We start from the raw sequence: 17,705 nt of genomic DNA on the forward strand, positions 1-17,705 counted from the left end.
TAGCTAATATAATCTAAATTTTCATTTGTGTCTCCATTTTTTTTTCCCACTGGTAAAAGGAGGAGATAGGGATAAGGGAGGAAAAACACATTCAGCTAAAGGGACCTACTTTCTCAAGAGCATATGCTTACTGGATGTCCTGGATATCAATATAGTATGTGAATGTGACAGATGTTTTATTTAATGTAATGATTCAAGTTGAATTCACTGTTTTTGTTTTTTGTTTTTTTTTTTTTTTTTGTTTTTGTTTTTTAAGATTGGTTTTGTATTTTCAGGCACATCTAAATTCACCTAAATTCACCTAAGTTCATGCATGAATTTTCTCAGTTTAGTAACTAAAACAAAAGGACAAAACACTACCCTTCACCTTACTGTCTGCCTTCAGTTTTGCAATTAGCAAGCAACATACTGCCTACATCTGGCTGATAGACTTTATTATTTCCAGTACTTGATTATTTTATCAGTCTGGCTACACGTGCACTACCAGTGAAAATGGATGATCACCACTTGTTTCTGGGTAGGAAAAACATCTGATATTCAATACCATGGAGAGTCCAGGGCACTGCTGTTATGTGAAATACATGTGAGAATAAGTAAGCATGATTAATGCATACACATTTGAACAATTCACAGACAGTTATTTTTGACTAAGAGTGGGAGGATTTTATTCTTCCACACTTGTTATGTATACACTGTGCCCCTGCAGTGGATTTATCTGAAGTCCATTCACAACAGAAAATGTTGCATGTGCTTGTTGAGATAAACAATGCCTGTGACACTCAGTGTGATGATAAAATCAGTATGATGCCACCTGCTTGCAGCGGAAGTGATTTCACACATCCTTCAACCCCCTCAGAGTTGTGGATGAAAAAACTCTTGCTCAAGGAGCCAGCATGGTTCTTGGGTATCCACTGGGGAGCACTGAAAATTACTTCCCGGGGACTGCATCTGCTTATGTGGTCTCTTTCCCGTACCTTGTATAAAATCAGTGATCACTTCATAAATAATGTGATCTGTTGCCATGAAAGTGTTCCTGACAATTAAAAATGTTGATTTTAAATGTAAAAGAAGAACAAATGCTTATGGGCCTTCTTTGCTTGGACTTTCTTCTCTTGTCACCCTAGCATAAAGAGGGGGTAAGCTGCACTGCTACAGGTGGCATCACAATGCTATGAAACAGTCATTAGAGGCTGGGGGGAGCAGTTCTAGTCCTTCTTCATTTCAATAGGCGCTGTCTATGTCCTTTAGCTACCACTGCAGAACAGCAAAGTAATGTGTTTTTGATGTATGTGGCAGCAGGTTCAGGTCCCATTTGATCTTCTTCACCAGAGATAATGTTTACTTTGTGTCACAGTAAAAGAACTTTTTATACAATTTGTCAGAAATAAATGAACATAGCAGGAGATGAGCCCACAATGCCAAAAGCAGCTACACAGACTTTATTATTGTCCAGCATTTATTGTTTCTTTTTGGGCTAGGTTTTGTGAAAACAAACAAACTGATTTTGCATTCCCTTCAGCTTCCAATAGACAAAGAAGACAAAAACAAAAACAAAGCAAAAAAACTTTGCAGAAGTTTTAAATTGTTTTTATTCTTTATCAAATAGCATTTTTTTTTGTGTGTATGTGTTAAAGTATTCTGTTTTCTATGGGAGAATGTCGCTATGTAAAAGTGGGAACAAACTGTAAAACTCTGTGTTTTAATGAAATATTGTCTTAAGGGGATAAAAATAGCATTTCCATGAGGTCAAAAAGGTTTAATTTTTGCTTTGTTTCAGAATTTATCAAATTAATTCATACCTACTTGTTCATTGTATACAATGATGAAAGGTTATAATTTCACCTAGATCAATATTGTTATAGAAAAATAGTTCAGACATATAACTGCATCAAAGAAATAAAGAGTTAAGAAGTAAATGTTTTCATTCAAGGGATGTTTTGGTATTTACATACATAGACTCACAAGTAAACAGCGCACACTGTTATTATCCTATGTTTAGTTAGTCCTTGCTGTATTTCACCTGACCTAGAAGGAGAAGCAATGCAGCAAGTATTTAGATTAGTGCAAACCAGGTATGGCAAACAATACCTTGCAGAACATTCCTGTGTTTTTGTGATGAACTGGCTTCTGTTTCAAACTCTCTTACCTACCCACTTACTCAGACATCTCTCAAACTTGTTCATGATAATGTCGGTAGTCTTTTTCATATCTATGCACCAAAGAAAAAAGCTTTACCTCTTTTCAACTAATGATTCAGATCTGGAAACTCTCCTATACATTGATCACAAAACCCTCATTCCTTCTTTTTCCTGATTCCATTTAAAAATGTATTTCCTCTTTTGTCCAGCTGACCAGACTAATCTTTAACCTGCTTTGCTGTGGCTCAAGACAGGCAAGGCAGATGACACCTGCATTAAGCCAGTCCGAGAGCTCTGTAAATGGAAATGTACAACTTTACTTGCAGCAAACTGAATGTATTATACCTATTAAACAAGAGATACTCTTTCTGAGAAATATGTTGGTTGTCATTTGAAAATGCAGTTACATAATAAAGTCTTCCTACTTTGGGATAATAACATATCATGTGGACTTACAGATTAGTGCTTCTCATCTCTCCCTCCATAGTATTCAAGAGATTATGTACTGTGACCTTATTGCACTGAATTTATGTAGGACTTTACTAGTAGCTCTAATAACTGGTCTGGAAAAGTACCAAAGTCTGAGCTGTTGCTTGTTCAGCAATGTAACTGGTTAATAAGGGCATGCAGAAGGTCAGAGTCAAGCCCAGGGCTTTTTGTATTTTCACAGTAACTTTAAGCAACTGTTTTATCTGGTGAGGGAAGAGCCTCAATAGACAGCAACGTCATCTGCTCTTTCTGCTTTTTCATGTGCGCCTGGACCTGCTTTGCTCGGCCTTCCAGCCTCTCAGTCCACTCATGGCGAAGCCTGCAAAAAGAAGACAAGTACTCAGCAAGCACCAAGCCAAATCTTTCAAATACATCCAAAGCTTTTCAGCAGGGTTGAATCTTTCCCCTCTTTCATCACCACAGCACTTGTCCCGTATTTATTTACCATCTACACATCTCTCCAGCTTACCAGATTGGGAATGCAGGGAAGAAAGAGATAGCACTGATGGTATCAGTGGGTGACATTGCTGGATTCCTAATGAGTCAAACAACTGCTGAAACACTGTCAGTGTGAAGGGCTGTTTTTTCTCTGGGGTATTCTCAAAGCTACGCTGTCTTTCTGATAAGGTCATTTAATGTAGAAATTAAAAATTACAATTAATGTCCTCACTGCAAATTTACTGTATAATGCTCTAGAGAAGAGCAAGCAGGAAATGAAATATGTCTATTTTTCTTTACTTTGAAACAACAACAACAAAACAAAACAAAATAAAAAAGGAGAAGATATAGACATTTGGAATCCAAAATCTCTGCAAACCTTGTATGTGTTTAATGAAAGGAATTGATGTCACATGCAAGAGGAGCTGCATAGCTACAAGGCATAAGTTTAGTACAGAGAGAAGAGAAGATCACCAGGGACTACTACAAGATATGGTTGGTAGGGTCATTTTCCAAGGAAACGGCATTAGGGAGCACCTGACCCAGCAATGTTATAGGATTAGATGTCATATGGTAATGCCAAATGCATCATGGAATATATGTTGTTTTTGCTTGTTTGTTATATATATATATATGTATTTATATATTACATTTAATGTATTAAAAAGAACAGCAGCTAACGATTTTGTCTGAGAATAACTTAGCATTAGCTGTTTCACATGGATGCTTGCATTTGTCTGGCTTCTGAGTTTGACTGCAGATTGTATTTTAAACTTTTCCCATTTGGTCTGCCCTGTCTTGACTTCACTATTCTCTCATTAGTATAGTTAAGCCTCAAAAAGCAGTGCAATTAGTTAGTAAATATTTGCCATTCAAAACACTGCTGTTTCTTGTTAACTACCAGCCTAGGTGTCACAGAGGGAGCACCTGCCTATATTTAGAGCTGTTTAATTCTCCCAGGTGCCACTTACATGGGGTAGTGAACCTGTATATTTTGTAATGACAGTGTCTATTACCTACTGAATGTACCTTTTTTTTTAAATTAGAGAACACTTGTGAACTGCTTGGGCTTGTGACCTTGAAGGAACTTGCTTGTGTCTATTAATTACCTGAAGTAATAAAGACCACTTCAAAATTCTTTTGCTGCATTTTTTTTTTTTCATTCAGACAGGATCATGTAAAAAACTGTAACATTTATAATTTAGTGGAATTAAAAATATTATTGACACAACCATAACTGGAATTTCTTTGTGATGTCTCCTTGTGGCAGTGGGGGTTTTTTGTTTGTTTTTTTTCTGAAGCCATAGTGACAAAGATTTTCAGTGCAGCAGAACATTTTCATGGCTTTTCTTTCCAACAGCTTTGTTATTTGGGTTTGGAAATATTACCAACTAGCTGGAGTAGGATACTGAGGACAGGCCTGTCCACATCTGATGATAATGGGACACATGGTGTACTTAGGTATTGATTTCCTCATCTTTAAGATGATGACAATAGCTTCCTCCTTAGGTGCCAGGGTCACAGTATCTGGATTTTTTAAAAAGATTCAGTCTTTTTCAAGTACATACTTGTTCTTTGAAATCAAGTTAATTTATATGAATGTGCCAGTTTTGAAGAAACTTATGCAGGAAAGACTTTGCCAACTTCAGGAGAAAATCCCATAAGAAAAACACAAGAGGGACATGCATTTCTTATTCTGCTACACTGTCCATTATTCAGGGGATTCACCTGGTGTGTCGGAGGCCCTAATTCAAATTTCTGAGGTGCAAAAGATTAGGAAGTATTTGAGGCAATCTACTACACCTGAGTGGAGTATTTATACTACAGCCACAGCTTCTTCTAGGGGGTGGTTGTGGTTTTATACTGTTTTGGCAAAATAAAATTTAAAAACTTAATAGCCTTTTTTATTTTGTTTACTTATTTATTTTCTGTTGTAGAGCAGGAATATTTATGAGATCTTCTTCATGGAATAGACAAACCTTATTGTACCATTTCTAGCTTTAGGCTTATATGATGTAAAAGACTGTCAAATACGATAAAGGTGCTATGGATCTGTTTATGCTACACATTAAATGGGTGGTTTAACTATTGCTTTAATGTGATACAATTTTATTTATTTACTGAAGCTGTACCAGTTCCAGGTAAAAATCCTGATATGTTCTAGTTGTCACAGACCATACTGCCAAGGTGCTTTATTTTTATGTGGCTATGCTCCAAGGCCTTTAAAGAATGTTCAAGAGGTTCAGGGGTGAGAGGTGTCTGAGTTTCCATGCAGAAGAGCCATGGAAATATGAGACAAGCAGCTGTGAGAGGAAAAGTGCCAAAGACCCAGAACACAATCTGTGCTATGAATAAAGCACTACAATAATGGGTTACTTTTTTTTTTTTTTTTTTTAAGCACTTGATGATAGGACTGCTCTCTTGGCCAAAAATTAAAAGATACCTCTTACTTGTTCAGTGCACTTTTCCTTAACCTAAGCTCTTCACCTTCTCGCTGTCTGGTATGCTCTTGGATGACTTTCTCCCAGAAGTTCTTCAGTCCTTCTGCATCATGACCACCTATCTTGTGGCGTCCAAAGTTGGTATGCTTGTTCATTATCTGAAAAACAATTTGGATGTCAAATCAGGAGCTGAACCTAAGGAAGACACTATTTTGCTTAGCCCCTTGCAATTTCTTTCCCATGAAGGGCTTTTAAAATAAAGTATGTTGTCTAAAGAGTATAGATAGCCCATGCTTACTCTGCCTTGTTGCAAATTTTCATGCATTGAAGCAGTCCTTGGGTGATAGTTAAATGCCATACCTATTTTTTGGTACTGAGCAAAGACTACACATGGCAGTTTTTTAGAATATTGTGGAAAGCTTAGTATGTGAGAGATTTTAAATGGTTTTGCAAGAACTTGGGAAAAATACTTTCAAATATAGTGTGTGAAGTTTAGATGAGCTGTTGTGAAGGGTTTTCTCTTTTTCTGTCTCCTGTAGTTTTAAAAGAGATCATAGATGGTTGTTATCCAAGGGAAATACTTTGCACTTAAATGATTACTACTATTAAATTACTTATTAAATTATTACTACTATTACTACTTCAAATGATATCAAACACAAAATATGCCTGGAAATTATGAATCTGAAGTCAAAGCATACAAAATGCAAAGCTCTAGGGAGCTTGTTATGGGCTTGTTCTTTAATTTATCAAAATTTAAACTTAAATACTACTAAAAGTAGAGCTTGTTAGAATGTAAAGTTGAATTTCTCCAGTATATGAGAAAAAGGGCAGAAGTGAGGGGATTCTTTTCCTTGCTAAAGATGTAGTATTCAAAAGTAGATGGTTTTAAAACGTTCAAATATATTAGATGCTTGCTGGTATGAACAAACATGCATTGTTTTTCAAATCTTAATGGCTATTTGAAAGGTTAAGGTCTGTTGCATACTCTCAAAGGAAATTATCAGAAAAGTTGTATCATATGTTATACTTGTTGTTGGCCAAATATTTCTTTGGTAGGAAATTATATGAGGTACCAACGACTTCTTATTCTTCTACCCCAAGCACAATCTCACAGAATCACTGAATCACAGAACCGTAGGGGTTGGAAGGGACCTCAAGAGATCTTTGGGTCCAACCCCCCTGCCAATGCATCACTCTCCTGCTATAACTCCCTCCAGAAAGTGGGAGGGTGGAAGAAAGAAACAAAACATGCTCCTAAGTTTTCTATAACTAGATCAGTACATAATTTGGGGATTGCTATGAAATCCCTTTGGTTCTCTACATTTATCTATATTCTACTGTCACTAGCATTAGCTGATGAATTGTTGCCTTATAGACTCTGATATGTACTGGACAATTTGCTCTGCATATATTGCCATACTATATGAAGGATACTTATGAAGTATTAATATGAAGTATTAAGAAGACTATGCTACTGTAAGGCCAATGCGAGTGAACCTTTGATTTGTCCCATGTTGTAAACAGAAGATTAGAGAGTGTCAGACACAAAACAATCACAGCAGTATTGTGCAAGGTCTTCCTACCAAATACCGTACTTAAACTCCTGAAGTTCTAAAAGGGCACAAAGTTGAGTTCTTAGGGTATTCCTAGACTAGATATTTAGATTTGGCTTAATATCCATTAAAACTTTTTTTTTTTTTTTTTAAAGAAAGATAAATAAAACCAAATAATTTCTACAAACTTGGTCCTAAGTCTAACCACACTGAAAAACTTGCTTAACAAAAAGAAAAACCTCTGCAACTTCCAGCTGCAGTATATACATATGTGTGTGTGTGTGTGTGTGTGTGTATATATATATATATATATATGTATATATATATATATATATTTTTTTTTTTTTTCCCCACAGATAATTCTGGTTGCTTAAACATAGCACAGTAAAATTTTAGTGTGGATTGGTTAGTACATATAACATAATCTCCTAATGGATGAAGCATCAGGTATGCTTGAATGGTTACGTTAGTGGTCACTGCAAGGACAGCAAGAGAAGTAATATCACCAAACCAGTCAGATATTTTCATCTAAGGCAAACAGCAGTTTTCTTATGTTTCCTCTGCTGTGGACTGGGAATGATGTAGCACAGTGAGATATAGCATTATATGGCTATGGTTACAGCAGATTTACTAGCACCAATTCCTAGAAGTATTTTGTATATCAGTGATGTGAGAATGCAGGTAATTTTTAATGATCTTTTAGCTCAATCTGAGGCACTAGAATAACAGTATTATTTAAGGTTTGATCTTGCAGAATGTCATGGACATATTGGAACATGCCCCATATGCACCCTAATTCTATAGGCTTTGAAAATGTTACAATAAATGCTCTGGTAATAAATAGTTAGAGTGAGTGATGGAATATGATTATTTCATCATTCCTAGACTAGCAGGTCACTTGGGTCTTTGCACCATTTGAAGGATCTTCTATCAGTAGCAGCTGTCCACTTGACACTCCAGATAATTATACTGTTGCCGCAGAAGCTGAGTGCAAGCTGCCGACAAACTGTCTGAGTAGGTTTGCCCTCCAAACCCTGTTATACTTTGCCTTGTGTAAGAGTCTGCCACAACACATTAACCTTTCATTAGAAATTAAGATTTTATGATTATTAAACTTCTAGTAGAATTTCTTCAAGTGGTACAAGGAGGGCCTCCAGTCTTTATCTTTACCTCTTTATCTGTTTTGGCTGTCTTGGATCTTGGCAGCTTCACTCAGAAGCACAAGTTATGGTCAGTCGGGTACCCCAAAAAGGAGGTACTTCTGCAAATGTTAATCTGGTGTGTTTCTCGGAGATTTTGGAAGCCAAGGACATTTGACTTAATAATGTTTCTTAGGAATATCAGTAACAGTGAATATTTCACATGGTATCTATCACTGTGGTTCTGGCTAAGACAGATTCTTTATATAAGACTTTTGAAGATGATGCCATCTGGCATTATTAGCTTGCATCTCTCATACTGTGAAGTATGAAAACATCTTTTCTGTGAACCTCACGTTACAATATCTATGTATAGAAAGAGTAAAGGTCATGTACACTATGTAATACCTTCTTTTTTCTAATTGAATTATAATTAGGAACTTCCTTTCTGAGTAATCCTCCATTTGTTTTCTTCATATCAATCACTCTTTCTATTTTACTTCTCTATTTTTTATTGGTGCATTGAGTTTCTGTTTCCATTTAAATGTCCCAATAAAATAAATTGGAATTACACTGACATTTGTATTTAATACTGGCAAACCAGTTTGTTCTTATTTCCTTTACTCTGATAACTCAAGGTTCAGAAACTATCAGGATGGTTAGATTTTCTTTGTAAGTCAAAAACACTCTTAGACTCTCTTGACTAACTGGAAAGTAAGCAAGAAAAATGGGTTCTCTCTCATCTCTATTTTAATTTAGTATAACGAATTATTGTCATGAAGAAGCTAAAGGAAAGTTGAGAAAGCATTTTTCTAGTTACTAATGGCAGGGTGATTTAAAATGTTTTTCCAATGATATGAAAGTAAAATAGGAAACAGTAACATTTCTGTGTTCTTAATGAATCATTCAGAAGTCTTGGTGTGAGTGTCATTTATGACACTGAAAAATTTGCATATGAAACTTTCCATGATGTAGTTCCTATGAAGAACTACTAGCATGTGTGTAATGGTAGTGCAAGGCAGAGTGTTACTAAACCTACTAAACTTACTACAAGTAAGATAGGTTGTGGGTTGTGGAGTCCAACCTGCTGATTTGAAGCATAATTGACTGATTTTACTATTTATTTGTTTATTTATTTATTTTTATAAAATAAACTGATAAAACAGCATCTAATTAAAAATAAAATTAGGTCTTGGCAAAAGGAGCTTATATGTTAGGCAGCTCTGAAACTCAACTGTCAGAAATATGTGTATGAGTGCATGATATGGTTTATTATACCATTGGTCCTTTACAGGAATATTTTATTTTTTTTGTGTTGCCAAATTGTTAGTTAGTAGAGAATGGCCATGCAGCAATTTGTAAGAGGGCTGTCACTTATGATACACAGATAGCATCTACATATAAGACATTGGTTTCAATTCTTTGACCTGCTGCCCCAGAACATGTTTAAACGAGATTCAAAGAATGAGTGATTAGTACTTTTTCCTCATCAGTTCTCTCCTGTGTAAGGGAAATTGAATTTTGCTCCTAGCTGGGAGATAGCATATGTGGAGCTTTTGTTCACTGCCACAAAATTAATACAGAAGCAGCCAGTGGTACAACGTTCTGTCTTTTAAACTCTTTTGCAGATGTGTGCTTTGGAAAAGCACTAAATTAGTATATTTCCAAATTCTCTGGTCTCAGTCCCTTCCTGGTCTGCATATTTTGAATTATCAGAATATCATACAACTTTGACTGAAGTACCGAGAAGAGATTAAACAAATATCTAATGCAAGGAATTTCTCTTCTCCACCTTCATAACCATCTTTTTACTTTGGAATCCTGACAGAGACAGTCTTAGGTTCAGAAATGACACTTGCTGTTTTGAATTAAAGTGCTATTTTTAGTAAAGTTTAGGTAAAATAAACAAGGAAAAGGAGAAAGTCTTGTCTGAAATACTGGGGAGCATTTTTTAACCCACTTTTGGTCTTTCCCTTCAATACATCATAAACTAGCTTTCATCTCCAATATTCAGTATTTAATGTAGATAAAAAACACTTGTTCATACAATGAGAATCTCTGAAAATCTTTTATTTTCAAGTGAAGAATATTTTAATGCATTGACAAAGCTGTTATCTAAACATGTTTTGAGAAAAAATGTCAAAGTAAATTTTAATCCAAATGATTCATAACAACAAAAAAAAATAATCAGTTGGTTTGGCTATTAAAGATGAATGAACCTTATGTTTTCTTTCTTACTGGAAAATACTTTAGCCATCAAGATGAAATAATGTTTAAACATTTCTAATCTTTATTTTCAAAGTGTGTGCTGAGACAACAGAATCTTTAAAAGAATTATCTTTTTACTGTATATATATTTTTTAAAAATGTTTCCTTTCTAAAAGGTGGACATAGGGTAAATTTAAACACTTTCAATATATTAAGATTTCAACCAATTTTAACTTTGAACATGAACAGCATGAACATTTATGTTTCTGATTTATTTATTTATTTATCTATTTATCTATTTATTTATTTATTTATTGTCATTGTAAACAATGGAAAGGCTATCTTTGCCTTCAGGTGGAACTAGTCCCCCGGGTCATATCATGACCATAAGCTATTTTATCTTTGTTGGGCCACTAATTAATCTCTTATTCTTTTTGCCCTTCTCTGGGACTTGTTTGCCTAAACATAGAGCATTTTCCAGTATTATTGAATTGTTATTACAGTACAGTTCCTGTGATAAAATCCTGTTTATTTTTTTTTTTAAATAATAATAAAAAAATCTTTATTTTCTAAAAAGCCTTAAATTAATCTGCATCATTAGGATGAAAATCCCATATTGATTTTATGATTTTTTTTCATTCAGCTGAAGTATATATGTTATTATAGAAGGTATAGTAATACCCAAAAACAACATAGAAACAAACATTTAATAATAATTGAAGTTAGGTTAATAATTGAAGTTAGGACTAGAGTAAGACAAAACAGGCAGGATAATTCTGAAAATTTATAATCAGACAGGTGCTTTCAATAAAATCTACCATAATACAAGGTCATGGAGGGAAAAAGAATAAAATGTTATTCAAATTCACACAATTTATCAAAAATAAAATAAATGTAAGTGCATGTATGTTTAGGTGAATTTAATAATCAAGATAGAAAGAGAAAATCTTATTTTGGCCAAAATACAAGAATATAAATGCTTACTTTGAGTGTATAGTAGCTTCCTCTTCTGTCAAAGTATGGATTTCTTGAGTGATTACCGAATACTGTCACTTTTACCTCTGGGTTCCCCTTTTCAAGAGGACTCCAACTGCCAGGAATAACTGATGAAATCTTTTCATCCGTCACTTATTTTTATTTGGGGGTGATGACATCTGCTATTATGGATTGGTTTAATGGCAGGGGCAAAAAACCCAAACCTACAGTCTCATTTTGTGAAGGCTTTAACACACCAAGTGGAATGGCCAGACAGTTACAGGGCACAAACTTTGAATGCCACATTTGATCTGCACCATAATTTTTGGCAGGTGCTGCTGATGTCATAAGTTGGCTCTGGAGAAACAGTTATTCGTTGACAAGTGCAGATCACTGGAACATATCTTCCATATGACTTGCAAAAAATCAGTACTGTCCCCTCCAAGGAAACTGATAGATCTGAAGAGAACATGTTGAATACAGCCTGTCTCAGATTGAACTACTGAGTGCCTGGCAGATAAATAGACTTTTTACTCACTTTTGAAGTGTTGTTCTGTAGGAGCACCAAGCAGGCTACATGACAGAATTCCAGCAAAGCTGTTAATGCTCTGAATAGCACAGGAATTTGAACTCAGCCTTCTGCTATCTGGAATTATAGAGTATACAATTTGTTATAGAATTTGGCACTTCCACTTTCTCGGACAGATTCTTCCTCCCTCCATTGGTACCACTGGATGAACAGAAAAGCACAGGGCAGTAAGGCATTGTTACTCTGACAAATGGAGAGAAGATTGAAAGGGACCTCCTGATCTCAGATGCCATTGGCAACCTGACTGCATAATCCTTCTCTTAATTTACCAAGTTATGAAATGAATTTGGTAAATGAGTTAGTTGAAAGGAGTTGTTTCTGGCTTCTGATATTTCCATTGAAAGATTGGTCCAGATCTTTTCTGCTCAAAAAATATTTTATTCTAATTTACAACCTAAATTTGCTCTAGAAACAATTTCCCTTCTCTAGATTCTATAGTATGTGTAGAATAAATTGCCTCCCTTCTCCTTTGTTGTTTTGACGATAAATCTGTCAAGGGCACTGAATTCTTATATCTGTTCTCTTGAACAGATCTCATGGTCTTTCTCTGTACCTACTCTAGTTGCTACTCAGTGATAAGAGGTGTATGTAGCATTCCAGTTGAGTATTAGTATCTTCCACATGGCTTGAACACTTAATTATCTTGTTTAGATATAACCATATGACTTTTCCTAGAGCCACATTTGTCTTTTCCAAGGATGTACCATTCTCATATGGACTCTCTAATAGATTAATGCACACATCTAGTTCCCCTCATATTTTTTTTTTTCCCCAACCAATAAGCTACAGCTTATAACAGAAATTTTAATTAGATTCTAAATTCATGACCTGTCTTTTTTGCCACTTCATTTCAGTCATTCATATCACCTGTTTCTTTTGTCTTTGATATGCAGTCCCCTATGCTGATGACAACTTCTGTATCCTCTGGAAAATTTCTCTAACTCACTCCATTTTATACCAAATATCACCACTCAAAACAGTAGTAAGACTTTTAAGATGAATCCCAAGGAATCCCACTTTTAACATTCTTGCAGAGAGGGAACTTTTGCTAAAAGATATTATCTGATTTTAGCCACTTCTTAATCACTTAGATGTCTTTTAAGATTGTTCTCTGTTGTTTTATGCATATCTAATAATTTTCCTGTGACCTCATGTTAAATATTTTTCTGAGGTTTGCAGTTTATCTGATCTACATTTATCTGCCCATGTTTATCTCAGTCTAATAGAAACAATGATGTAATGTGTCATGAGTGACTTTTGGCAAATCCTCTTCACATTTATTCCACCTTCCTTCAGGTCTTTAATCATTAAATCCTCCAAAGTTTGTCTGAAAGCCTTAAATGGTGTAAAATCAGACCAAAGTCTCTATCTGAAACGTAAGAGAATACGGCTCCACCAATAACACAGTAGGTTGTATTCCTACTCCACCAATAACACAGTAGGTTGTATTCCTATTCTCTTTCAATGACTAAGGTTTGGAAGAGATTAATATGTAAAGGTAATATCTTTTTTTTTTTTTTTTTAGATCAGATACTATAAGCTGAGAAAAAAGTACACAGTCTGAAATAGAAGCATACTTTAAGCTGAATATTAGTTGAGTACAATTGCTTTAAGTTCAAACAGATACACATCAATGAGACCATCAGAGAGAAAAGTTAGTTCTTCTGTAGGAGAAGTAGAAGATCGTAAGGGAGAGGTAATAAAAGTAACCTTATCTCTTACAATAAAGAGAAAATGATTATTTATCACTTGGTGGATGTAGTTACCATATGGGAAGAAAGGAAGAGAAAGAAAGATAATGAGCCATTAAGTATCCTTACTGAATCCATAGTTTAGGTGCAAAATTATTTTTTTCCACCAGAAAGATACTCAGCACTACTACTGTTAGTGGAAGGTAGCTATGAAATGTAACACGAGGCCAGTAATTTACTGCTCTAGGACAGACTGCTCCATCTGACAGCTGATCCAGGACTGTAGGCAAATGCCCAAGTCACTGGTGATGATGTTGGACACTTACAGTTTCTCCTCTTGGAGCTGCTCCACTTCATATAAATAATGAAATACTCTGGACTTGATAGACAGTCAATAGAATGCTTGTTTAATCTCCTGTATGACTTGAACTGTTTTTTTTTTTTTTTTTTTTTTTCACTATCCCATACACTGAGTAGATTGCCTCACATTTTGCCTACTAGCAATTCCAAGACACGTGTTCTCATGGCAAAGGAGGTACATGAAATTTCTTTTGAAAAGTCTATTTGATTGCAGCACTGACCAAAAACAACAACAACAACATAAACAAACAAACCAACAGAACACCCACGGATCTCAAAATCCTGCTTATAATTTGTGTAGCCTTGTGTTTGAAACTTCCCAAATTCAATGTCTGAGAATTTACCCACAATTCTGATGTGTAATTTCAGTGGTGCATAACAGCACAATAAATAGGAAGTTCTAGGCAAAGGACTAGGCTACCAAAGGCCCCATAGAAATAATCAGGGCTCTTTGCTCTTTGTAATTAAAGTGGTTGAGACTTCACATGCAAGACTTATTTGATACTAAATGCAGATAAACAATACAGTCTTAGTGGCCTTCTGGTAGTCCAGAGTAATCTGCATAAATATTATGTTACTTTAGAATTTGAATAGATTTATTTTACAGACATGTTAGAAAAAATATTTTGAATAAATTGTTTTCTCTTAGAAAAGCAGATAGGTACCACTATCTATCTGTTGGAGGTTGTTAACCTAACCTGTCAATTTCACCTAAGGAGCTGACAAATGTATAGTGTACCCCTCCAGTATGGAAGTATGGTTCTGACAGTTGCAGTTGCTCATTTGTAATGATTTAGGGCTGCTAATAGTTCTCATGCAATGCTGTCTTGCAGTGACCTATGCCCTGGTGTAACTGATTGATTTGATTGATTCTGGGGTGTTGTATAGTAGTAGTCTACTTTGTAATCCTATCCTTACCATGTATTTTTTTTTTTCTAATAGGTGCAGAAATCATTGTTTATATGTTTTTTTGTTTGTTTGTTTGTTTGTTTGTTTGTTTTTTCCTCTTTGTGTATGCAATTGCAGGGGATAACTGTTAACTGTTTTTTTTTTGTTTGTTTTTTTTTTTTGGTGTTTCCTTACTGTGATACCTAGAGAGCCTCAAAAGGCCTTAATGGTTCTGCCTGGCTTCACCTGGGACACACAACCCTGTCAAACCACCACATTTTTGCTCAAGACCAGGAGTACAGTTCCTGCTGGATCCTGAACTGTGTTGAAGGTGTCTGCAGTCCTAAAAGACCAACAGCACACAGCAGGCAAAAGTACCTAGAGACAGTATCATGGATGGCCTTCCTCTGGACCTTCTTTTTGGAGGTATCCTGGACCTGTTTCATCTTTTGCCATCCTTGGAGTTGCTAATGGACTCTGTTATCAGATGTTGGGCCTTGCTTGGCTTGCCCTTCTCAGATCCCACAGGATGGAGTCCTCTTGGTGAAGTCACTGCATATGTTGGGTCACCTGGGCTCCTAGCTATCACCTAGCACTCCTAGAACCCCCTCATGAGGCAGCCCTGCTTTAGCTGCAATGTGACCATTACCGTAGATGTGATTCCATGGGTGATAGCAACATAGGAGTATCGATGATGGTGGAATACTACATCTGGTCATTAAAACCAGGAAGAGTATGGAAGAAAAGACTTCCTTGTCTACAGTTGGTGTCTCCCTAGTTCTGTTCAATTTGGTAAAAATTGCTAAAAATGTGCTAATGTTGGCAGGACTGTATTCTACTTTGTTGTTGTGGAGTCAGACATTAACCCATCTCCTATGCTGAGAACCATGAATCCATCTCCCTTGTTTCTCTTCAGAGTTTGATATTCACTTGTATAAGTGGTTCAGATCTGTTTTGTTTTGTCTGAATAAGTGAAAAAATGACTTATTGCTGTAAAGTATGTCAAGAAGGTGGAGGGCATCGGTACACAAAATGTTTTCCCAATGGTTAGTGGATTCTGATATTGCATGCAGTCAGCTGCGTAGACGGTGTTATCAAAATTAGGTACATAAAAGCATATGCTTACAATCAAGTCAGTTTCTTTGTAGTGTCTGGGTTCCTGGCAAGAACATGTGAATGGTGTTGTAAGAAGACTCGGAGAGGGGAGAACCTGAGTCTGAGAAAGGCAGCTTCTGTAGAGATTAGCTCCACTGCTAATTCAGTGCAGATCATCAGATCAACACATGCTGCCACACAGCATGGAGAGGACAGTTGCCCTTCTTACATATAGTCTGACAATGGTGACTCTTGTCAATCCATTGTTAGTCAATTAATGATTGGAATTACTGTTTCCAGTAATTTCTAAAAGAATATTACACAAATGGTTACAGTGAATACTACTAAGACGGGCTTCTCTGGCTAAGTTGGTGCTATCAATAAGATGCTTGTTTGTATTAAGTAACCGAGCCTTAACCTTCATTGACAGGAAGAAAATTAATTTGTTACAAGCCATTGAAGATTTCTATGAACACTTAAAACTGTAGTCACCTGTGGATAGTCTAGCAAGCTGTGTTACATCCATTACTTTACCCAATTATGCTTGGTAATATGGAGTTTACCTAAGGAGGAAGTGAAGGGAGTCTGCTTGCAGATTTTTGAGTTCTATTTCCTTACCAGGACTATGCTTGTCTTTTTTGTACTGCACATTCTTTTCAAGAATTAGTGGAAGCAGACACCAAATGGATGTGGAAATGAAGACCAAATTGCACTATAGTCAGTATTTACACTAGATGGTTTTTGATTTTACTTACACAAAGTTCTTTGCTGTTTGCAGGGACTGTGGTACATACTGTAATCTCTGTGATGTAAGGGTTATATTAAGGATGCAGGATACATAAAACAGGACAAAGTGGGAGGTACTGATGAGCACCTTTAGATGGTACTGCAGTCTTTGTATGGTCTGGGAAAGTGTTTTTATCACCTTTGCATTATTTGCTTTGTTTTGCTACCCAGCAAATGCATCTACCAGCTACTTGTTCAGGATATCTCTTCAGTGTTCACTTGATGAATGTTATCTTAGCATCATGTCCTTCTTTTCATTAGTCCCAAACTTTCACCTATGCTGTGTAGATGTGCCTTCAGTTGAGTGGTTTTGTCCAGTAGGATCAATCTTCCTTAGGCCTGAAGATCAAGGAGATCAATGTTTTCTCTGCAGCTGGGCAGACAAACAACATCCAGAATTTAAGGATTCTTAATACCATCTTCTCTACTGTATCAGAGGACAATGCTGGTAGTGATAGGGTCTATTGGGGTTCTGTCTGTGTGCACCAGAAGAGCAGATATGATGTGGAAAGTTTCCAGGAGGAACATGCCAGAGAGAGTGCAAAAATAGGGGACAAGGTGAAAGCAATGCAGTGTGATGGCCCTGTAAGTGATATCTTCTATCCCATGTCAGTGATTATGCTGGATGACAAGATATTATGCCAATTATATTGCTCCAGGCTGGCAAATACGTCTCTCCACTGAAGTCAGACAGACTTTAATCACTGGTCCTGTATGAGCTGACTGAAGAAATGTTAAAATCCTGGATGAGAAAAGTAATTACAGAAGTCTGATATCTCAAGAACTAGGAGGTGCTGAAATGCTATTTTGATCTACAGCTTAAGGGAACACTTGATGGACTGACCAATGTGAAGTAAATGTCTGAATGCAGAAAATATTCAGAATGAATCACAAAATACAGAAACCCTATGT

The 17,705-nt window shown here is 36.0% G+C and overlaps 1 protein-coding gene across 1 annotated transcript; it reads right to left on the reverse strand.

Annotated features, from left to right (window-relative positions):
* Nucleotides 1-1,464: 1,464 nt before the first annotated feature.
* On the reverse strand, nt 1,465-11,613 carry LOC113840355 (protein FAM240C-like). Its single transcript, XM_027447024.3, has 3 exons — nt 11,394-11,613; nt 5,516-5,664; nt 1,465-2,946 (listed from the first exon to the last, which is right to left on the reverse strand). The coding sequence occupies exons 2-3, from the start codon at nt 5,659-5,661 to the stop codon at nt 2,814-2,816; spliced, it is 279 nt and encodes a 92-aa protein (XP_027302825.1). The 5' UTR covers nt 5,662-5,664; nt 11,394-11,613; the 3' UTR covers nt 1,465-2,813.
* Nucleotides 11,614-17,705: the final 6,092 nt, after the last annotated feature.

The sequence above is a fragment of the Anas platyrhynchos genome, chromosome Z, assembly GCF_047663525.1.
Source record: "Anas platyrhynchos isolate ZD024472 breed Pekin duck chromosome Z, IASCAAS_PekinDuck_T2T, whole genome shotgun sequence".
Taxonomy (NCBI): Eukaryota; Metazoa; Chordata; class Aves; order Anseriformes; family Anatidae; genus Anas; species Anas platyrhynchos.

What these genes read in the sequence shown, in the direction of transcription:
- LOC113840355 (XM_027447024.3), bottom strand. Translation starts at nt 5,661, where the DNA reads ATGAACAAGCATACCAACTTTGGACGCCACAAGATAGGTGGTCATGAT. An exon ending in AGGAAAAGTGCACTGAACAA is followed by an intron (nt 2,947 to 5,515) that starts GTAAGAGGTATC and finishes TTCTTTTTGCAG; the next exon opens with GCTTCGCCATGAGTGGACTG.